Source organism: Diceros bicornis, chromosome 38 (genome assembly GCF_020826845.1).
Source record: "Diceros bicornis minor isolate mBicDic1 chromosome 38, mDicBic1.mat.cur, whole genome shotgun sequence".
NCBI lineage: Eukaryota > Metazoa > Chordata > Mammalia > Perissodactyla > Rhinocerotidae > Diceros > Diceros bicornis.
The window spans coordinates 6,808,865-6,832,994 of NC_080777.1; the positions used below are offsets into that span (position 1 = coordinate 6,808,865).

At 36.0% G+C, this 24,130-nt stretch overlaps 1 protein-coding gene across 7 annotated transcripts in view; it reads left to right on the forward strand.

Annotated features, from left to right (window-relative positions):
- The window catches only part of CDC42BPA (CDC42 binding protein kinase alpha), a 310,403-nt gene that overhangs the window by 22,568 nt on the left and 263,705 nt on the right, over window positions 1-24,130 (forward strand). The window contains exon 1 of one of the 7 annotated variants that reach the window (XM_058533585.1): window positions 1,886-2,017. The exons of the other annotated variants lie outside the window; for them this stretch is intronic. Coding sequence (XP_058389568.1) covers window positions 1,960-2,017 — 58 coding nt within the window. The 5' untranslated portion in view covers window positions 1,886-1,959. Of the gene's footprint in view, window positions 1-1,885; window positions 2,018-24,130 lie in introns of those variants that run through there. 7 annotated transcript variants of the gene reach the window in all.

Here is a 24,130-nt window from a genome sequence, read left to right on the forward strand (position 1 = left end):
TTTTGGTATCATATCTAACCTCTTTTTGGTGCAATTGTATCCTTTACCCTCTTATCGTGGAAATAGATAATTTTTCCTATTTGTGGTGTTCTCTTTTCCCCTTAAATCAGTCCCTTTAACATTTCTTGTAGCACTGGTTTTTTGGTGACAAACTCCTTTAATTTTTGCTTGTGTGGGAAACTTTGTATCTCTACTTCCATTTTGAATGGTAACCTTGCTGGGTAGAATATTCTTGGCTGTAAGTTTTTTCCTTTTAGCACTTTAAATATATCGTGCCACTCTCTTCTATCCTGTAAGGTTTCTGCTGAGAAGTCAGCTGATAGCCTTATGGGGTTACCTTTGTATGTAACTTGTCTTTCTCTTGCGGCTTTTAGGATTCTCTCTTTGTCTTTAATTCTGGACATTTTGATTATGATGTGTCTTGGTGTGGGCCTCTCTGGGTATATCTTGTTTGGTGCTCTCTGTGCTTCCTGTACCTGTGTTGTTTCCTTCCTTAGGTTAGGGAAGTTTTCATCTATTACTGCTTGAAATAGATTCTCTCCCCCTTTGTCTTGCTCTTCTCCTTCTGGGACACCTATAACATGGATGTTAGTGCACTTGATGTTGTCCCAGAGGTCCCTTAGACTGTCCTCACTCTTTTTAATTCTTTTTTCTTTTCCCTGTTTGGCTTGGGTAATTTCTTCTAGTCTTTCGTCCAGCTCGCAGATCCGTTCTTCTGTATCCTTTACTCTGCTTTTGAGTCCCTCTAGTGAATTTTTAATTTCCACTATTGTATTATTCATTTCTGATTGGTTCTTTTTATATCTTCTGTTTCTTTGTTGACATTCTCACTGAGTTCATCTGTTCTTCTCCCCAGATCAGTGAGCATCCTTAACATTCTTTGTTTGAACTCTCTGTCGGGTAGGTTGCTCATTTCTGTTTCACTTAGTTCCTTTTCTGGGGTTTTGTCCTGTTCTCTTACTTGGAATGTATTCCTTTGCCTTCTCATTTTGCCTCTTTCCCTGTGCTTGTGTCTGTGTATTAGGTAGGTCAGCTAGGTCTCCTGCTCTTGGATAGGTGACCTTATATAAGTGATGCCTTAGCAGGCCTGCAGTGTGCTTCCCTCAGTTCTCGATGTTCCAGGAGTGACCCCTATGTGGGCTACGTGTGTCCTTCTGTTGTGGCCTGTTTGCTCTCCCTGTAGGCACCCAGGGAGGCTGAGGTATGCTCCTGGCCAGCTGTTGTAATGCTCAGCTGCTTGTAGTTGTTGTGGGCCCTTTAGTCTCTTTATCAGGTGTGGGGAGCTCCAGCACAGTTGGCTGCAAGTTCTCATACCACATTTATGTTGCCGTATTTCTTTTAATTGAGTAGGCCCCCAGCATAGCAGGTTGTTAGGCTCAGGGCATTACAATTGCTATAAGCTCTAGCCTTTAGGTCTCTTGTCAGCTCTCTGAGGATTGCAGCTGGGTGGGGCTGGCCTCAGCCACGGGAGCACTCAGTTGTTTCAGGCTTTGGAAGGTGGGGCAAACCCCCTATGTGGGTCTTTGAGAAGCACCAGTCTTCTGCAGCTGATAAGCCCTGCCGCCCACAGGTCCACACACACTGTCAACACAGTCCTGCTCCGTGTGCACGCCCTGACCTCCTGAAGAAGACCCAGTCTCTCCGCGGTGGGAGCCCCACACAATCCACCACTGCCCCACACTCTCCACCCACTCCTTGTGTACACCCTGCCCCACTGAAGTGGGCTCAGTCACCAGGCTGCAGAGAATCCAGTCACCAATCTATGCAGGCCCACAAGTTGCCTGAGGGCTTGTTGTTGGGTGGGGCCAGTCCCTAGGGTGGGCTGTCCCCCCTGGCTGAGCTGCATTAAATGGGTGCTCTAGTGGCTGGGGCGGCACCTGGCCTAGCAGGCTCCAGGGAGAACTGCAATGGCGTCTGTGTCAGCACACCCACACCAGGCCACAACAATGACAGCCGCCAATGTCCCAGTCCCTGGAGAGGTCTCACCTCTCACTGCGATGCACTCAGAGCCTATCAGGTGAGTCTCTTTTCCCCAAAGGGCTGTGCACCTTTCTTTCTAGTGATTTTAGGTTGCTTTCTGAAACGGGTGAGTTTGCGCGTAGGCCCTTTAAGAGCCGGTTTTAATTTCTTTGTGAACCAGCTTTTCTGGGGGTACTCCCCAATGTTTTAGTAGCAGGCGAAGTCAGATATTATGCCGCTCATCTCGATGGTGCTGGGTCCACAAAATGCCCGCAGCGGGGGCGCTCCCCAGCTCAGGGCCCCGCTCCTCCAGGGAGGCTGAGTACCTGTGGGCTGCTCCCCTGCGGCTGTGAGGCGCTGCGCCTTGTGAAGGCGACGTTTTTTCTTTCCAGAAGGGAGTTTCTGCCTCTTCCACCTCAGTTAGGATTGTCCTTTGTTGCAGGAGTTCCTGTTATCCAGTTTTCAGTTCTCTCTTAGGGGTAATTTTTCCACGAGTAGTTGTAAATTGGCTGTGTCCGAGGGAGGAGGTGAGTTCAGAGTCTGCTTACGCCGCCATCTTGAGTTCACTCTCCTGTGTGTGTTTGTTTTGAGACAGATGAAAGAAAGTAATCCCTCTGGTTTCTCGTAATTCTCTGTCTCCCTTCTTTTTTTTTTTTTAAGCAGTAAACTATATTAACAAAATTTGCCATTTTAACCATTTTTACGTATATAATTCAGTGACATTGATTACATTTACAGCCTTGTGCAACCATCACTGCTATCTATTTCTAAGACTTTTTCATCATCCCAAACAGAAACTCTGTACCTATAAAGCAATAACTCTCCATTCTCCTCTCCTTCCAGCTCCTGGTAATCTGTAATCTACTTTCTTTCTCTATGAATTTGCCTATTCTAGATATTTCATGTAAGTAGAATCATACAATATTTGTTGTTTTGTATCTGGCTTATTTTGTTTAGTATAGTGTTTTCAAGGTTCATACATTTTGCAACATGTATCAGAATTTCATTTATTTTTAACTGTGAATAATATACCATTGTGTGTATATATACTACATTTTGTTTATCCATCCGTTGGTGAACATTGGGGTTGTTTCCACCTTTTGGCTATTATGAATAATGCTGTACTGAACATTGGTGTACAAGTATCTGTTTGACTTCCTGTTTTTAATTATTTGGAGTATGTACCTAGGAGTGGAATTGCTGGGTCATATAGCAATTCTGTGTTTAACTTTTTTGAGGAACTGCCAAACTTTTTCAAAGCAGCTGCACCATTGTATAGTCCTGCCAGCAATGTACTAAGGTTCAAATTTCTCTACATCCTTGTCAACACTTATTTTCCATTTTTTTATTATAACCATCCTAGTATGTGTGAAATGGTAGCTCATTGTAGTTTTAATTTGCATTTCCCTAATGATTAGTGATGGTCATCCTCTTGTGTGCTGATTGGCCATTTGTATATCTTCTTTGGAGAAATGCCTATTCAAGTCATTTGCCCATTTTTTAATTGGGTTGTTTGTCTGTTTGATGTTGAGTTGTAAGAGTTCTTTATGTATTCTAGATGTTAAGCCTTTATCAGATGTATGATTTGCAAGTATTTTCTCCCATTCTGTAGGATCCTTTTTACTGCATTGATAGTCTTTTTTTTTTTTTTTAAAGATTTTATTTATTTATTTTTTCCCCCAAAGCCCCAGTAGATAGTCGTATGTCATAGCTGCACATCCTTCTAGTTGCTGTATGTGGGACTCAGCCTCAGGATGGACGGAGAAGTGGTGCCTCGGTGCGTGCCCGGGATCCGAACCCAGGCCGCCAGCATCGGAGCGCGCGCACTTAACCACCAAGCCACGGGGCCGGCCCTGATATTGTCTTTTGATACACAAAATTTTTTCATTTTCATGAAATCTGGTTTGTCTGTTTTTTCTTTTGTTGCCTGAGCCTTTGGTGCCATATCCAAGAACTTGTTGCTAAGTCCAATATACTGAAGGTTTTTCCCTATGTTTTCTTGAGTTTTATGGTTCAGCTCTTATGTTTAAGTTGTCGATCCACTTGGAGTTAATTTTTGCATATGGTGTGAAGTAGAGGTCCACGTTCATTCTTTGCGTGTGGAAATCCAGTTGTCCCAGCATACTTTGTTGAAGAGATTATTCTTTCCCCATTGAATAGACTTAGCACTCTTTTCAAAATCAGTTGGACATAGACGTATGGGTTTATTTCTAAACTCTCAATTTTCTTCCGTTGATCTGTACGTCTGTGCTTATGCTAGTACCACACATCCTTGATTACTGTAGCGTTGTAGTAAGTTTTGAAATTGGGAAGTATGAATCCTCCAACTTTGTTTTTCTTTTTCAAGATTGTTTTAACTGTTCTGGGCCCCTGCAGTTCCATGTAAATTTGAGGGTCGGCTTTTCCAGTTCTGCAAAAAAAGGCGGTTGGAGTTTTGATAGGGCTTTCCTTCTTCTTTATTAACAAAACTCAATTGACTATATTTTTTAGCTTTTTTTTTGTGGTTGTATTGTATCTGTGTCCACTAGACCCATTTTGTTATTTAGAATATTCAGATTTTTGTCTGCTTCATCTATCAATTACTGAGAATGTGTATTCAAGTTGCCTACCTTGATGGGGTGTTTCCCAGTTTTTCCATGTAACTCTGTCAGTTTTTGCCCATTATATACTTTGAGGCTCAATTAATTAAGTGCATAAAGTATAGGACTATTATATTTTCCTGATGAATTGTACCTTTTATGTAATGACAATCATGATCTCTAGTGAGTGTTTTTGCCCTAAACTTCTCCTTTTTTCTCTTATATAAATAATCTAGCTTTATTTTGGTTATTTCTCTAGTTTATCTTTTGCCATCCTTTTATTTTCATTCTTTATTCTTGTGTTTGGATATTTTTTGGAAAAGCATATAAGTGGATTTTTCTCCTTCAGTGTGAAATGTTTTTGTATTTTATCTGCAGTGTGTAGGCCATTTACATTTATTGCAAATATGGATTTATTGGATTTACTTCTAACATTTTTCCCTTCTCTTTTGTTTTTTAATTTTTTTATATTTATTTTTCCATATATTCTCACTATCTTTTGGATTAATTCAGTATATTTTCCTGAATCAATTTTCCCCTCTACTTGTTTGGATGATATACACTCCATTTCTCTTCATTCAGAGGTTATCCAGTTGAGACTTCCACATGTAAGTTATCAAAGTGTGAAGTTAATCACTGTCTTTTATGCTTTTCCTAAGGATCCTCTCCTGTGACTCCTGGTCTTTATTTCTTTTAATTGAGAGAGAGAGAATCTGATTGGGATAGCTTGGATCAGATGTTGTCTTCTGGATCATAGCTATTGTAAGGTGTAGGAGAATTGTAGTAGAGATATGGCCACTGAGTTCATCTTTCTTACCCTTTGCATTCCTCCTTTCCCTTCCCTGCACCATATACTATTAACTTTTATGAGCCATTTTCAGGAGATAGCTACTACAGAATTGCTGCAAACCCAAATATATCTAATTTTATAGACTTTCTGTAAGACTTCTTCTGACAAATTCAAAGAGCGGAGGAAATCTCCTCCTCCTCCTCTCCCTTATTCCCTGTGCCACCTTATTCTTCCCGTTATCATTCTCCTTCTCTGCGTTCTCTCTCTCCTCCCCCTCCTTTTTTGGTATATGTGAATATTTGAAACCTATCAAAGCAAGATTCCCCAACACCAATTGGTCATCTCTCCATGGCTATGCTGTTTCAAAAGCCTTTGGTCATTTCTGTCTTTCTCCTTGTTTTTTTTCCCCCTTCTTTTCCATTAGTGCTTGCCTGCTTGAGAATTCCTAAGAAAATTTGAATGTGTCATCAGCATTCTACAATTACAGTGAACTATGCTGTAACAGTTAATGGAGGTTCACGACCACGGATAGATCTGTATGTGCCACCTGTCTGTCTCACACCCAAACATTTTAGCAGGCTAAGACGTTCTTCTGAATTTCTGCTGGTCATCATTCTTTTTGTTTTAAGTTGAACTCCTCCTCACATCTATCAGTCATCTTACAGCCAGGTCTTGCCTTTTTGAAGTTTTCATCTCATCTGTTTATAAAATACTTATCTTACCAGTACCTTTGAGTTAGTAAATACAGTCATGCGCTGCATAATGACATTTCGGTTAACAATGGACCATGTATACGACATATACGTGGTCCCGTAAGATTATTACCACATAGCCTAACATACCATCTAGGTTTGAGTGAGTATACTCTGTGATCACACAACAGTGAAATCAACTAACGATGCATTTCTCAAAATGTATCCCCATCATTAGGCGCCACATGACTGTAGTTTAATCTCCATTAAGAAACTTAGAATTAGATAAAGATATTTATCCAACGTTTCACAGATGTTCAATTATAGTCAGGTTGGAAACTCAAGTTTTTCTGACCATGAAGACAGAGCTCTTAATTACTTGATATACTTGATTTAAGGCTTTTTAAATGTTTTAAATCAGTTTATATTTATTTTAAAAAGTTACCTACACATTTGCCCCATTTTCTATTATAATGATCTTTTTTTCTTACTACATTGCAAGAGCTTTTTGAATTTTAGGGATAGCAACGCTTTGACCATCATAGTTTATGGATATTTTCCCTGTTTGTAATTTATTTTTCTTTTAAACTTAGAGTATTTTTAAAAATATAACTATCAAATTTTATTAAATCTGTCTTTTTCTTTAAGTCCTTCCTCATCCCAAGAACATAAAAGTATTGTGTTTTAATACATTTATGGTGTACGTAGTTTGTTTGTTAGATTATCTACGTGTATTTGAACTGATACTTTTAAAAAACATTTTAATAGCTGGCAGGGCAAGACCCTTCATATTTCTTTTTAAATGTTTTCTTGGATATTCTCCTACATTTATTCTTACAGATGACCTTATAATCATTTTATTAAATTTTCTTTTCTTCCCCAAAATCTAATTGAGCAGAAGTGGTTTTTTTTTTTTTTTAATGTAACCGAGTTGGCCAAACTATTTTTTCGCTTTTGTTGTATTTTAAACATATGGAATAGTTTAAAAACACCGTTTTATAAAAGTGTTCTCACCAGCTGAGTGGAAATAAATTTATATAGTCTCTGTGTTTATTTTTTCTTTCTTTGAAATTTATTTCCCATAAAGCTATTATGTAAAGTTTCCTCTGAACCTATTGTTTATTTATGCATTATTAATAGTGGTGAAAACTGAAGATATTTGAAAGAAGGTGTGTGATGAGATTAAATTGTTACCGTGGGAAGACTGGCTGGGTAACTTTCTAGTGTGTTTCCCATTTCCAGCACAGCTGCTGAGACTGAATAGGTACTCAATAAAGAAGTAAGTAAATATAGAGTTAAATGATTAATGAAGACATCATCTTGGTGAATTTATGAGACTCTAAGTCTCAACCTTTAGAATTGATCAAATGAGGGATGCTAATATATTCACTAATCTCATTTATAAGAAGCAAAGTAGATGAACTAGAATACTAGTTTAGCAATTTACAGTAAAGAATATATCTGTCAAGCATTGGAGTCATTTGTGTTAGCCTCACCAGTGCTTTTTTTTCCCTGCAGGAAAAATTTTATCAGAAGCTTGCTTGAAGAATGGAATTGTAGTAAGGATAGTTACTGTAATGGATTTAAGTTCTGGTAGCCCATGATAGGAATGACATGTCACCTGGGTTAACAGTTTATTCATTTGTCAGCACCCTCATCTACTGTGCATGAAAGACAACTGCTAGGTTTCTCACTCGCAAATATTCTCTCCTGATCAATGTCTTCCTCTTGGAAACTTTCTTTTTTAGCTAGATGGTTATTTTACCATGCGGTCTTGCTTTCAATTAGAAGCAATAATTTAAAAAAAATTTACATGTTGTACATGGACACATGTTTATTTAAACCATTCAAACAATATAGAAGTATAATTAACATTTATTGAGCCTTTGTATATGCCAGATAGCGTGTTAAATATTTTATTTTCTTATCTCATTTAATTATAAAACAACCCATTGAGGGACTCAAACAGATACTTGTATACCAAGGTTCATAGCAATACTAGTCACAGTAGCTAAGAAGTGGAAACAATCCTAGTGTTCATTAACTGATGAATGGTTAAAAAGAATGTGGTGTATATATAATGGAATATGATTCAGCCATACAAAGGAATGACGTTCTGATACATATTACAATGTGGATAATCCTTGAAAACGTTATGCCAAGTGAAAGTAGCCAGAAATAAGCCACTTACTGTATGATTCCACTTACATGAAGTACTTAGAACAGGCAAATTCATAGAGAAAGAAAGTAGATTAGAGGTCACCAGGGGTTGAGGAGAAAAGGGCATGGGGAGTTATTGCTTGATAATTGCAGAGTTTCTGTTTGGGGTGATGAAAAGTTTTGGAAATAGATAGCAGTGATGGCTGCACAACATTGTGAATGTAATTAATGCCACTGATGTATGCTCATTGTAAATATGTTAAAATGACATATTTTGTGTTATATATATTTATCACAAAAGAGAAAAACAAAACCCGTTGACTTAGGTTCTGTTATCTCCATTTTGCAAGTGAGGTTTAGAAAACATATGTAACTAGTATGAGATCATATAGCTAATAAGTCACAAACCCTAGCCGTGAATCCAGGTCTTTCTGGCCTCAGATTCCGTATTTTTAACCAACTGTTGCTCTGCTTTCAGTAATAAAAGTGCAAGTCCCTGCTTTCCTATTCCCTATTTGCATTCTCTTTCACAGAAGTTATCTCTGTTAGTTGTTTGGCCTGTGTCCTTTTAGACCGTTTTCCTATGCATTCACTTAAGTATATGTGTACATATACAAATATGTACAACTTTTCCTTTTTTTTTCCATAAATGTGATAATTTTCTACATACTGTTCTGAGACTGCTTTTTTCACTTAACAACATGCCTTAGAGATGTCACCCTGTTAATTCATATAGGTCTACTTCATTCTTTTTATTGACTATGTGGTGTTTCATGGTATGGGTGTCCCATAATTTATATACCATTTTCCAACTTCTTATGCAGTTTCTAGATTTTTGTTCTAACATGCAGTGGTATACGGCTTATACATATATTTTTGTGCAGAAATGGAATTTTAGGGTGAATGGAAAGCACATTTAAAATATTTAAAGTTATTGCAATATTTCTTTTCCCAAAAGTAGATACTGGTTTAAACTCTCGAAAATGGCAAATGAACGTACCTGTTTCCCAGGAACAAGATGTCAGTCTTTTTTTTTTTTCTTCCTATCCCATGGTCAATAATTGATACTTGTCACTTTAATATATAAATCTCTAAATTTACTTCCAGGTGTTGGACATTTTTCATATAGTTTTTTTTAAATTACCCATTCATAGACCCTGCCCATTTTTCTAATATTAGTCTTTTTCTTATTGATGTGTAAAAACTATATGTTCTGTATATTGTCTTGTTAAGTATTTGTTGCAAATATATTTTTCCAGTGTTTTTTTTTTTTTTAATTAACTTATTCATGTTATCTTTAACCTTACAGAATACTTAAGTTTTTATGTAGGTAAATCTAGCACTTTTTTTCTTTTATGGCTTCTGGCCATCCGGCAATGTTTTGCTAAGAAAGTCTTTTCCACTTAAAGATTATACGAATGCGCTCTATTATTTTCTCCAAGTAATACTACAGTTTTACAAACATTTAGTTTTTCAGTTGTTATTATTTTTTGAGTTGTATGAATTGTAGATTGATTTATTTTTTCAACTAGTCCATCTTTCTGCCACTGATTTGAAATTCCACTTTGATTTTACACTAAATTTTCATATATTGGTGGACCTATTTCCGAGCTTATTTCTGTTTCATTGTTTTCTTGGTCAAGAGTGCAGCAAACTATGACACATTGGACAAATCTGGCTCACCATCTGTTTTTGTAAAGGCTTATTGGAACATAGCCCCACTCACTAGCTTATGTATTGCTTTTCTTTGCTTTCATGATACAAGAGCAAAATTGACAAAGCCTAAAATATTTGCTGTTTTCTCTACAGAAAAATTTGCCAACCTCTTTGTTAATCTGTCTCTTTTCCAATACCACACTCTTTTATTTACTGTAACTTTATATAGTGTTTTGATATCTGGTAGAAATAGACCCACACGTCTCTTATTACCCGTGTTTTAAAATTCTTACTTGGTTATTCTGCATTTTGTTTTGCAGCTAAACTTTAGAAACAACTGTTAACCTCAATCAGATATCATATTGGGATTTCTTTTAATGCAGACCTTAAAAAATATAACTTTTCATTGAGATTTTTTCAGTGAGATTAGATACATTTTAACTACAATTTAACAGTATTAAAATACTTAAGTACTCAGTACTAGCCATAGTGCCTGGTACGTAGTAGATGCTCAATAAATGCTGTTTGTATGAAGGGTCCAGAATTCCTTGTCCTGTATCTTTTGCTTGGAGCTGCCTGTCAGCTAGGTATAGATATTCATTAACAGATATCTGTCACCTCTTAGCTGATGGCTTCTATGTGAATTGCATACATGATGGATGATATAAACCAGGTTGCATATTTCTAAAATGATTAAGGGCCAGGAGACATTCCCAAAACATTAAAATATCATTATAATATTCATTTTTTCCACAGGCCTTTTAATAGATTATCTGTTCTAAGTTTTAAGAGACCACTGGATTCCCAAATTAACTTCATTTTATAGAATTATGTATTCTGTTATATCTATATGAATCCTTGATTGGAACTGAATTGTATTTGAGTAGCGATATCATGCATGAATTAGTAATGTCCGTCAACACTAAATGTGAATTCTTGGCTGAAGGAGCTATATAAACAAAATATTATTTTTTATTATAAAAATGGATAAATTAAGTATTTTCTTAGTGGGAGAAAACTTTATCTGATAAATTAAGTTGACTAACTTTTCTTTCCTAAATTTACAGTGTCCTTCTATAGACATTTTAAGTTTTGCTTCTTTTATTATGCCTTCCCGAACAACTCCAACATTTTCTTGCCCCTTCAGATTTCCCACTAAAGACAGTATGCTAGATGGTCTGGGTTTGAATCCCACTTCCTTCATTTATTTGACTATTTAGGGGCCAGCACAATTGTCAAAAATTAGTCAAAAATAGTAAAAAAAAAAAAAAAAAATGGACTAAGTGAAATAATTTAAATTCTCTTGCTTTTGTTTTCTCGTCTCTAAAATGAAGCTAATGATGGCGCCTATCCTCATAAGATGTGAGACAAGATGGTATATGCACAGCACTTAAATAGAACTTGTCACATAGTAAGCTTTTAGTAAGTGGTTATTATTATTATTTTGTGCTGGTTTAAAACATTATGATTTTGTGCTAGTTTTCAAAAATTGTATCCCATATTTTAGTCTGGTCTTTCTAAGTTCCCTTAAGAGTAAGGATAGAATAAGGAATATGCCTATTTTTTTTTTTTTTAATTCTCCATAGAGGAGAAAACAAGGAGGAATATACAATGCTGAGCTTGGTAAATGGAATGAATCTGAAGATGATGAATCCTATTGTGATGACCTAATTGAGGAGAAGCTAGAAAAGTGCCATAAACTTGTATAGTTTCAGTTTATAAATGCAGAAATAACATTATTGACTAGTGATGAACTTGACAAAATTTCCACAGAGTATTATCTGTCACAAGATAGAATTGTATTTTGAATTTGTGCTTAATATTTGTAACATTTAGGATGTACTGAGCTGTAACAGAGACTCCAACTAACAGTGGCTTAAAACACAAGGAAACAGGAAGTCTCGCGGCAGGCGGTTCCAGAGTTAGTTCTCTGGCTCAGCGATGTCAGAGTGTTTGGGTAGTAGGTGTCTGAAGTTCTCTTGTCTGTCCCCTCATGGTTGCAAGGCAACTCCTGAAAAAGTGCATCACTGTTGTAACATCTCAAGTAGAAAGAAAGGGAGTGTTTGGGAAAGGGCTTTCTCCTTGTTCTTCTTACTCTTTAGGGAGAAAACTTCCCAGAAGCCCTGAGGCCCTTTCCATCATTGGTGAAAGGCAGGTTTCACCCATATGCCGACCAAACAATGGAAAGGGGAAGGGGGCTGCCATGCTAGCATATACCAACTATAATTCAACCTCTGGGCCAAGCATGTTGCCACCACCCACAAGTCTGGAGTCTGTTAATGAGGAAGAAGAGAACAACAGTTGTTAGGAAAGTAACTGGACTGTCTGCCACACTACCACAATCTTCATTTATTTAAAAACAACTCACCAAGTAGCAGGGTTTAAAGTAGTGAAGAAACAGACCTATTTCCCTGAATTCATGAGAAATTTTTTCCTTTTAAGAGATGATGTTATTGTTGGGATATTACTTAGGTATTTTCTTGTCCTCCGAATGCTGTTAAGTCTTAGAGCTTAAAGGACCTTCTTTGAATCATACTATTTTTTTTTTTTGCTGAGGAAGACCGGCCCTGAGCTAACATCTGTGCCCATCTTCCTCTATTTTGTATATGGGACACCGCCACAGCATGGCTTGATGAGCAGTGCATAGGTCTGCGCCCGGGATCCGAACCTGCGAACCCCAGGCTGCCAAAACAGAGTGTGCAAACTTAACCACTATGCTACCGGGCCAGCCCCGAATCATCTTATTTTTAAAATACATGTTTTGAGATCCTTGGAAGAAGGTAATTCAGTAAAAATGTTTTATTCTCACAACTAGTATTTCTAGTTTCAGAGAGAAAGAAAAACTGGCGTCCAGAGAGGTAATACATTCAAGATCAAATAGGTAATAAATGGCTCTAAAGATTCTAAAAATAGTATTAGCTGATAACTTTGAATCTTTATTATGTCCCAGGTGCTTTACTTATGACTTTGCATAGGTTGTTTTATTAAATCCTCGTGACCCTGTGAGGGTTGTGAGGTGTAGGTCCTCATGTGTAGGTGCCTATACACATGAGGAGACTCCCCCTTTTCACCGTCTCATGGCTTGTAAGGGGCAGTCAGACTGACTCCTCAAGGCTGTTGATGCCAAAGCCTAGACTTGTGGCCATCCTACTGTATAAACTAAATTCTTCCTTTAGCCTTTCTGTATAAGAAAGCAATTTAATGAAAATTGCTGAAAATCTGTAGCATAAAGTAGCTGCTTTGCTACTCTCATTCTCTCTTTGTGGTTAAGGTCACAAGTTACTGGAGTAATGGGAGAGTGTGAGATTAATATTTAGCGGAGATGTTTTAAAATCTGTACAGTGTGTTAAAAGTTCACCCTGTCATTTGAACACCATATCCTAAGTTCCTTATCATTCTTCTGGTGTGTCATGGGAAGTACAATTCATTGATGCTGGGAATGTGGAAAATGACATTCTCAGGATATCCTATGGCTTAAAAGGCTAATTTTTTTTACCAGCTGATATTTTCTGTGATGACATATAATTTGGTTTAAATTTATACTTAATAGTTAGTATTGGAATGCATGTTTGTATGCTTAGTACCCTTTAGAACGTGGTTTCTCAGTGTAAGTTTATGAAGTATCTAGTAATCCTTTTGTATGATAAATAAAATTTGAGGTATATATGCTTTTTCTTGGGAGGAGTTCATAGTTTTACACCATATTCTTGAAGGGGTCCATGATCACCCTCATTCTCTCCCCCTATTTTTGAGTTATTGGTTCAGAGTATTTTTTAAAAAAATAAGGCTTGAGTACTTAAAAACAGTATGGAAGAAGTAAACTGGTGACTTAAATTCATTATTTTATCACATATGCACGTGTTATGATTTAACATAATATTAAATTTCAATGCCTCTATTTTTCATTTCTTGAAGTTTTATTTGGTTGATTTTCACATCTGTTTGTTTTCATTATCATTTACATTCTACCTCTTTAATCATTGTTGCCCACTTATTTTATGGTGTTTTTCAGATTATACTCTTTCCTTGAGCTCTTGGGGATACTAATCTTCCTGTTTGTTTTGATTGCCAGCTTTCCGTTATGGTGGACTATTTCGTCATCTGGTTTAAATTTTTACATTGTGAACTCACTTTTGACTGGGATGGATTTTTCTGGGTTGAGTTCTGTTCCCTCTTGAGTGCTTTTGCTCTGTGGGGTAGGGGCTAGATTTAATATTAATTTCTTGGCTAAAGATTCCTTTACTATATGAGCAGTGTAGAGTCAGACTCCAAACTCTTAGATGCTCTCCCCTTACACTATGCCCAACTCTCACCCTGGGTTGCTTACCTGGACCAAGAATCAGAATTTTTATGGTTTTCTCATGTGGAGAAAGGGTCCTGGGTCCTGGCTTTAATCAGGGGTTTCAATTCCAGTTGTCTGCCTCTCTTAAGTCACTGGTAATACCTCATGTTTCCTTGTGGATCTATTGGGGCCTGAGTCCAGGATTAATATTCCCTTATGCTTTTTACAGCATCTATTCCTGTGTTTAAAGTTTTTTTTTTTTAATTTTTTAATTTTTTCCCCCAAAGCCCCAGTAGATAGTTGTATGTCATAGTAGCACATCCTTCTAGTTGCTGTATGTGGGACGTGGCCTCAGCGTGGCCGGCGAAGCGATGCGTCGGTGCGCGCCCGGAATCGAACCGGGCCGCCAGCAGCAGAGCGAGCGCACTGAACCGCTAAGCCACGGGGCCGGCCCTGTGTTTAAAATTTTGATTGGACTTCTCTCTTTATTTCTGGCTCTTAGGGATTTCCGCTTCTCTCTCTCTCACAAGTGATTAGTCGCAGTATATTTCATAATCTTTTACTATCTATTAAAAGTACACAATATATTTTATTTGAAAACAGACCCAGAACGTGATATAACTGATAAAAGTTTTAATGAGGGTGCAGTAACTACTCCTTTGTCATTGCTCCTCATATTTCTCCTCCCCTCTCTGTTCTGCATGGATTCTTCTCTCTCCCTGCCTTAGCACTGCTCCCTGATTCTCATGTCACTCCTCTGCAGATCAGCATCAGCATCCATAGTGGAAGGAAATGCAGTAGAAAGGATAAGGGGGAGGAAAATAGAAGAATGGGCACCCATTGGAGAAATTGGAGAGGAAAGGGAGGAAGCAGAGTGGTGGGTGAAGGGAAGGTCAGACTCTCTTGCTCCAGTTCTCTTTTCTTCCAGGCCTCTTCGTGCCTCAGGCTCTGTCTTTATTCCCCATCTTCTCACTTGTGCCTCCCCCTGTTCACTCTCTTTTTCTGTTGAAATTGCTAACTAGGTTCCTTTCTCATGCCGTGGTAGCTATCACCAGTGGCTTGCAACCAGCAGTCTATGTTCCTACCAGGCCTGGACAGTAGTTGTGGGGAGGAGCGGGGTGGAGGGATGGATTGAAGGAGACTCCATGTTTAGATCTTGGGCTCCATTTAGCAGAGAAAAAGGTATACCTTGCAAGGTATACCTGGCATTTCATATTGGAACCTTGAATTCTTTTTCTTTTAGAATCATTCATTCATTTATCCATTCATTCACCAGTACAGTGAACCAGGCACTGTTCTAGGACTTGAGATAGAAATATGCTTTGTTCTTTCTAATTTCAAAGAGATCTTCTTTTTTAACTTAGAATTATTTCATATTTGATTCTCTTAATTTCAGCATCTATGTTTATTTCAGAACTTTTGGGAAGAAAGAGGCAGGATGTTATATTGGAAAGGCTTTGGAGCATAACAGGTGAGAGTTTGAATCTTCTTTGTGCCACTTGTTAGCAGTGTAATCTTCTGCAATTTATTTTACCTTTCTGAACCTGTTTTCTGTAAAATGGGAATAATAATACTGTGAATGGTTAGTAGAGTGAGAGATAATGTGTGACAAGTTCTCAACGTGACATTTGACTTTGACAGTTCTCATAAAATGGTTCCTGCTAAGATCGTTATTATTACACAAAAAATTTGTCCTCAGTACTAAATCGTTTTAGTACTTAGTTCTAAACTAAACTAAATCAGTTTATTGCCCACAAGCACTTTAAAAAATGTAGTCACTCAGACAACAATTAAAGGATTCATTTTTTAAAAAACATTGTATTCTTGAAATTGGGACAAGTTGTCAGAATTTACATGAAACGATTACTTCTCTGTTGGTGTGTCCTTCCGTGAGCCAGCTGTGGCATGTGGTACTGTGACTTACTAGTTAAGTCATGTAATATCTCTAGGCCTCAGAATAAATGAGGGTTAATGATATGTACATAATGGAATTTTATAATAAATAAATTATGTATTAGTTTGGATGCTAACTCTGGCTAGCTGGGAGTGGAAAAACCAGGCATTTACCGTATGATTCAGGGGTGTTCAAGGAATTCAAGTCAGGAATGCAACCACATGTCAGGAATTGGCTAGAACCTGGAAGAAGAGAGCTGTCATACCTCTTCTGTCATTCATCTCTGCTTCTCTTCATGCTTGTGCTTGGGTTTTTTGCCTCATGGTGGAATGTTTGCCCCATACCCAGTGAGTTTATTTGTTAATTCTTGTAAGTCTGCAGAGACTGTTTCTGAGTTTAGTTTTAAATTATTTGTTCCAGAGCTTTGGTCAGTTTTCCACACTGGCGGTTTGTTTTGGCCAGTCAGTTGGAGCCCCACAGTATACACTTGACCTTCCTCTGAGAATCAGGAGGAGATTTTCAGAGAAGGAGGGAGGTGGTGTGGCAGATACCTCAGAAAGTATGTGCCACGAGTGAAAGCACTGAGCTGTTCAGCACTAAAGAAAGTCGAGGTATTGTTATCATTAGATGGTGTGGTACTCTGTGAAATGTCCCTGAATATAGCATCCAGTCAGGATAGATATGTCTATTGTCTAGCGGTACCACAGACCCCATTGGTCCCTTATATGACCTTGGTTTTCGTTAAGGGCAGTAGTGTAGTGATTTTTAAATCTTTTTCAGTTACTCTAATGAATATAAAGTTTTTTGCAATTTGTCTTACATACCCCAAATTATTTTAATCACACTGAGTGCCTGAAATGACCTTTTGGTGGATAGAATTTATGATTTTTTTCTTATGCGTCTTTGTATAAAGCATTTTTGTTAAATATTGGTAATGGACTTTAGGCAGTAAGTTGAATGTATAATCAATTTTTTCAGAGTTGTGAATTGTCTGGTTCTATTTTATAGGATTTCTGAACTCTCAGCTCTAATAATGTATTAGGGCATCTTTTAAACTGTCCTAGATAATGTGAATGGAATGCTCAGTAATAATTTGCCTTAGCTTTGTTTTGATTCATTTTCTTTATACTATTTGAGTATCATAATATGACAAGACAACTATATCCCCCTCTATAGATATTTAATAGTTATTGTTCCTTATTCATTTTTATCACGAATTAGAATAATCAGTGGGTGTAATTTGCCTGAAGTGTCAGCTCTGCAGCCACATTTTTCTGGACTTCTCATTTAGTCTTAGGAGGAACTAAATTGTGGGTTAATGATAACTTTGTTTTGTGGTCCTGTGATATAGTAGAAATGAAAGCTCCTTTTAAGTATTAGAGATTACTGTTGTCATTATTTTGGATTATAGTTAGGCTCCCATTTTCAGTTCTAATGGGGCTTTTATGTATCAACCCACCTTATCAAACTTGTGCTTTTTTTTAGTTTTCTTCCTTTAAAAAAAAAAACGTTATTGGCAGCGGCCCGGTGGTGCAAGCGGTTAAGTGTGCGCGCTCCGCTGCGGCGGCCCGGGGTTCACCGGTTCGGATCCCTGGCACGCACTGACGCACCGCTTGTCAAGCCATGCTGTGGTGGTGTCCCATATAAAGTGAAGGAAGATGGGCACGGATGTTAGCCCAGGGCCAGTCTTCCTCAGCAAAAAGAGGAGGATTGGCAGATGTTAGCTCAGGGCTGATCTTACTCATACACACACTAAAAAACTTTATTGAGATATAATTCACATACCAAACAGTTTACTCATTTGAAGTGTACAATTCAATGGTTTTGATATATCTTACTAATTTTTAAAAATTGTGGTAAAATATGTAATACAAAATTTACCATTTTAACTATTTTAAGTGTGTAATTCAGTGACATTAATTACATTCAGAATATTGTGTGGCCATCACCACTATTTCCAAAACTATTTCATCACAGCAAAGAGAAATTCTGTAACCGTTAAGCAATAACTCCCCATTTCCCCCCTCCTCCTAGGCCCAGGTAACCTCTAGTTTACTTTCTGTCTCTGTGAATTTGCCTTTTCTAGATATTTCATAGAACTTGAATCATACCATTTTTGCCTCTTTATGTCTGGCTTATTTCATTTAGCGTAATGTCTTAAAGATTCATCCATGTTGGAGCATGTATCAGACTTTCTTTTTAAGGCTGAGTAATGTATCATTGTATGTGTATACCACATTTTGTTTATTATTCATCTGTTCATGGACATTTGGGTTGTTTCCACCTTTTGGCTCTTGGGAATAATGCTGTAATGAACGTTGGTGTGGTAGGGTCTGTTTGAATCGCTTCTTTCAGTTCCTCTGGGTGTATATCTAGGAATGACATTGCCGAGTCGTAAAATAAATCTATATTTAGCTTTTTGAGGTACAACCAAACTTTTTTCTAAACCAACTGTACCATTTTACATTCCCGCTAGCAAGGTATGAGGGTCACAATTTATTTACATCCTTGTCAATACTTATTATTTTCTGTTTTTTATTTTATTATTAATTTATTATTATTTTCAATTATTATTATTCAATCCATGAATATGGGATATCTTTCCATTTATTTAGGGCGTCTTTAATTTCTTTTAGCAATTGTAGTTTTCATTGTACAAATCTTTTACCTCCTTGGTTAAATTTGTTACTTTTTTATTCTTTTTATGCTAGTGCAAATGGATTTTTAAAAATTTCCTTTCTGGATAGTTTGATGCAAGTGTATAGAAATACAAATTTTTTTTAAAGCAGATTTATTGAGATATAATTTGTATACCATATAATTCACCTATTTAAAGTATACAATTTAGTGTTTTTGTATATTCACGAGAGTTGTGCCACCATCACTACAACTCAATTTTAGAACATTTTTATTATCCCCTAAAGAAACCCTATACCCATTATCCCCTAAAGAAACCCCATATCATATTCCACATTACCCCTTCCCCTCAGACCTAGGCAACAGCTAGTTTACTTTCTGTCTCTATAGGTTTGCATATTTCATGCAATTGGAATCATATGGGAAAGCAAGAAATACAACTGATTTTTGTGTGTTGATTTTATATCCTGCAACCTTGCCTAATTCATTTATGAGGTCTAACAATTTTTTGTTGTCGTTGTTTTGGTGTATTCTTTAGGGGATGTATAAGATCACGTCATCTGCAAACAGAGATAATTTTACTTCTTCATTTCCAATTTTGATGCCTTTTGTTTCTTTTTCTTACTTAATTGCTCTGGCTAGAACTTCTAGTACTATGCTGAATAGAAATGGCTAAAGGGGGCATCCTTGTCTTGTTCCTAATCTTCGGGTAAAAGTTTTCAGTCTTTCCCCATTGAGTATGATGTTAGTTGTGGGGTTTGTATGTGGGGCTTTTATCATGTTAAGAAGTTTTCTTCTATTCCTAGTTTAATGAATATTTTTTTTTTTATCATGAAAGAGTGTTAAAAAAATGGTGTTGAATTTTGTCAAATGCTTTTTCTGCTTCGAGATCATTTTTTTCTTCATTCTATTAATGTGGTGTCAAACTTGTGTTTTAATCTTTTCTAGTTATGTTTTGAAAGCCCTTCTTTTTTGTTCTTTTTTCCTCTGTCTCATTTCAGTATGTGAGGTCAGTTCTTACATTAATGCCTTGGCTTGAAGATTTTAAACATTAGGTGGTATGAACTGGAGCATTCTTAGTGTAGACTTCAACTTACCTATGATCAGACCGATTATTTCTGGGAAAGTGAGTGATCTTCCCTTAGTCATTTTATTTTACATCTTAGTATAATTGATAAACTTAGAGGAAGGTTTCATCAAGGAAGTTTTATCACATATATTTTCTGTAAGTATTATGAGTTCACTGTATTTACTTTAGCTAAACAGTAAGTTTGAATTTAGGTATTATTGGTTCTAACACATTTTGATTCCTCACATATTTTCTTTCATTTTGGTTGGTCTGTTAGCTGTGGAGAAATTTTTACTTTTTCACATTTTAGTGTTGAAATCTTGTTTTAAAACACTTTATTTTGAAAATTACGGTGTTATATAGAAGTTACAAGAATAGTTAATGAACTCCCATATATCCTTCCAGATTTACCTATCTTTGACATTTTGCCACATTTGTGCTGCTCTCTCTTTCTCTTTCTCTACACACACATGCATACATATTTTTATTTTTGCTGAATCATCTGAGAATAAATTGTAGATATCTTCACCCTTTACCTGTAGATACTTAAGCATCTGTTTTCTCAAGAGTAAAGACATTCTCTGAGATGTCTCCACAGTAAAATTATAAATTTAGAAATTTAACTCTGATACAATAATATTATATAGTATACATTTAATATTGAAATTTCACCATTTGTCCCAATAATATCCTTTACAGCAATGTTTATTTTATATTTTTGGATGCAAGGTCCAATCCATTATTACGCATTGTATTTAGTTGTCATGTTTCTTTAGTTTCTTCTTAATCTGGAGCGGTTCTTCAGACTTTCTTTATCTTTCAGTGTCCTGTTGTGTCTTGAAGCTTGTCATACCACAGGCCAGATGTTTTGCAGATTGTTCCTCAATTTAAGTTTGTCTGATTATTTCCATGTGATTAGATTCAGGTTTTTCATCTTTGGCAGGCATGAAGTCATAAGTGATATTCTGTTCATTCTCAGTGTATCATATCAGGAGGCACATGTGCCTTTGTGTCATCTTTGTCCATTATTGTGATGATGTGCTGATCACATTAGCCATTCCTCACAGTAACCTAGTTTCCTCTTGGTAAATGGAAACCAGTATCTGCATGTTGTATGTGTTCCTTGCTGTTGAGATACTTCTGTGTCGTGCTTCAATGCCTTCCGTGTGTTATGGGGTGTGTGCAGTCATGACTTTATATTGATACTATGTATTCTAACTTAACACTAGAGGATTCTTTCTTGACGCCCCTCCCCCTCGTATTTGTATCTTCTCATGTTGGGAACAAGGCTCCCGACAACAGATATGTATTACTCATTTGTTTAATTAATTACAATACCTACAAAATAGTTTCAGAATTGTTACCTGCTATTTCAAACAACAAGTCTAGGTAGAGATCAAGTTTCTTTGTATTCTGTTTGTCATTAGACTGAGGGTATATATTCAAAGTACATTGTTCAAAAGTTACTCGGATTAGTTCTTTTTTTAAAAAATTCTCTTCGTGGTTATGGTATTCATTTGAAAGTCAAAATTATAGGAAAAAAATATACTCAGATAAGTGTTACTGTCACTTGTTATCTCCCTATCCTTTCTACCTCGTTCCTACTCACCCTCTGTGGGTAATCACTTTTAACCTTCTAATTTCTTTTTGTGGAAGTAAGGACGTACGTATATATGCATTTTTAAAGTGTAGTATACTCTATATATTATTTTGCACTTAACAATGTGTCCTGGAAATCATTCCATATCAGTTTATTGAGATGTTCCTCATTCTTTTTTTCTTTTTTTTTTAAAGCAATAGCTACATAGTATCTCATTTTGTGTTTTTGTCATAATTTATTCAAATACGTTTCTTTATGTTTTGCTATTTAGATTGTTTTTGATATTGTGCAATTACAAATAATAACGTACATGTACTTTTCTATTGTTGGAAGTATATCTTCAGGGTAGATTCCTAGTAGTGAGATAGCTGAGTCAAAGAGTAAATGCATATGTTGTTATGTTAGATATTGCTAAATTCCTGTCTGAAGAAATGTTGCCATTTTGAATTCCAACTAGCAGTGTGGGAGAGTTTATTCCCAGGTAGCATTGCCAAGGAAGCATATTATAAAGCTGTTGAATTTTGTAGTTATATGATAGGTGAGAAATGGTATCTCAGAATAATTTTGGTTTGTTATTAATATGATTTCAGTGTGGAAGTCTTGAAAAGTTTTTTTTTTCTGCAGAAATAGAAAATCCAAGACTATGGTATAAAAAAATAGAGGAGAATTTTATGTGGCATTATTTTATTCATTTTCTGCATTACCAGCAAAAATTATTCTAGATAAATTAGATATCTTAGTAAGATGGCTTTGAGTTGGGAAATTGAAATTTTTTTAAGTAAATTAATTTATCCTTTAAAACTGTTGGCCCACATTTGAATTACCTGTGCTATTATTTTATATCTTATTGAAAATACAATATGCCTCATTATTGATTTTCTCTGGACCTTGCCCTCAAAATGTCTTAAATTCTTATAATCATTAATAAAAATATTTGTCAGGAACTCACCTGATTTTTATTTCATGGCTGGAGAAACAGAAGCAAGTGAAAGAGAGAGAAAGAGATGGATGGAAAACTAGATCTAGAGATATCATTTAGCTTACTGATGGACCAGATGGGACAGAACGCACAAAATCAGCCTAGGATTACAGTGTTTTACGTAACTTCACTAAGTGGAAAAAATAGAAATTATATTTGTGAGCACAAAGCAACATTTATATAGTACTATTTGATTTGGAGGTGAAGTATTTACTGTCTTAAAAACTGTTCAGTTGTGTACAAGGAAGAGTGAGATGCCCACAGTACCTACTGTTGTAGCATAAGTAGGATCATGAGAACAAGTAGAATAGTGAGAGTCTCTTGAGCAGTGCTTCTTAAAAATATGTGAATAGAAACTGGTTTTGAACTAAGAAATTATCAGTAAGATTATTGTTTTACTTGAGAGATCAAGTTGCTTGTATCATGTAGTAGGTTGAAGGGCCTATAATCAACCAATCATTTATTCTTCTCAGGAATGTCTTCAAAGAACTTTTTTTTGGTGAATAATGATGACTAGTAATGGTTTATCTCATTCCTAAAGTTGTTCACAGTTCATTTTTTCACGACCAATTGTTTTCATCTAACTTGATGACTGAAATTAAAATAAAGTTATATTGTCATGTTTAGTTAAGAACATCCATAGTTTCTCAGATTTGAAAGAATATTAAGTTGTGGCCAAATAAGTCAATTTTTGAGCTAGCCATTTTCATTGAAATGAATATTGATTCATTTATATTATACGTTTTAAAATTTGTAATTAAAATTTTTCTTTGTGAATTTATATATGTAAAAAGCATGTATAAAACTTGTCTGTACAGTTCAAAGGATGATAAAATGAACATCCCTGTACCCTTTAATCCAGCTTAAGAAATGGAATTTATTAATGGGATCTGAAAAACCCCTGTGTGTCTCTCTTCTCTCCAGAGTAAATCACCACCATGAAATTTGCTTGCTTTTCTTTATAGTTTTATCACCTTTCTAAGTATTCCTATAGAATATGTTGTTTATTTTTGCCTGTTTTTGAACTTTATGTAAATGAAATCATGCTGTATGCTTGCTGTATTCTTGGTCCGTTGTTCATCTCTGTATATTTTAGAATTAGCTTGTAAAGTGCGTGAAAACCCTGGTTGGGATTTTGATTGTACTTGCATTAAATTGCAGATGTGTTTGGGAGAGAATTGACCTTATTATGATATTGAGTCTTCTTATCCAAATACTTGTCTTTTTGTTTGGGTCTTTAACATCTTGCAGTAAATATCTGTCAGGGGAGACACATCTTTTGGTAGATTTGATAGGTCCTTTTAAAAGTGCCATTATAAATATCTTTCTAGATGATTTTCTAAAATATTTTTGATCTTTGGAGTGAAATTGACTTTTGAATATATTTCTGTATATTCTGAATATATTTATGTCTCATGAATACTTGAGTCAATCATTGATAACTATGATGCATAATGCTTTTTTTGTGAGGTTTACTACACAGATGATCACATCATTCGCAGATAGTAACAGTTTTCTTTCTTCCTTTTCAATCCTTATGTCTTTTGTTTCTTTTCTTACTGCACTGGCTTGGATCATTATTTCAATATTAAATAGAAGTGATAATAATAATTATTTTAATAGTGGTCATCCTTATGTTTGTTTTCTGACTTTAAAGAGAATGTTTTTACCATTTTACCTTTAAATGTTATGTTTGCTGTTTTGTGCCTGCTGTTACAGCTGTCATTCATCAGAGCATGGAAATTTCCTTCCTCATTTGTTCAAAGTGTGGTCTTAAAAATAGCATGAATGGTTGTTTAATTCTCTTGAACAATGTATGTAAATATATTTATT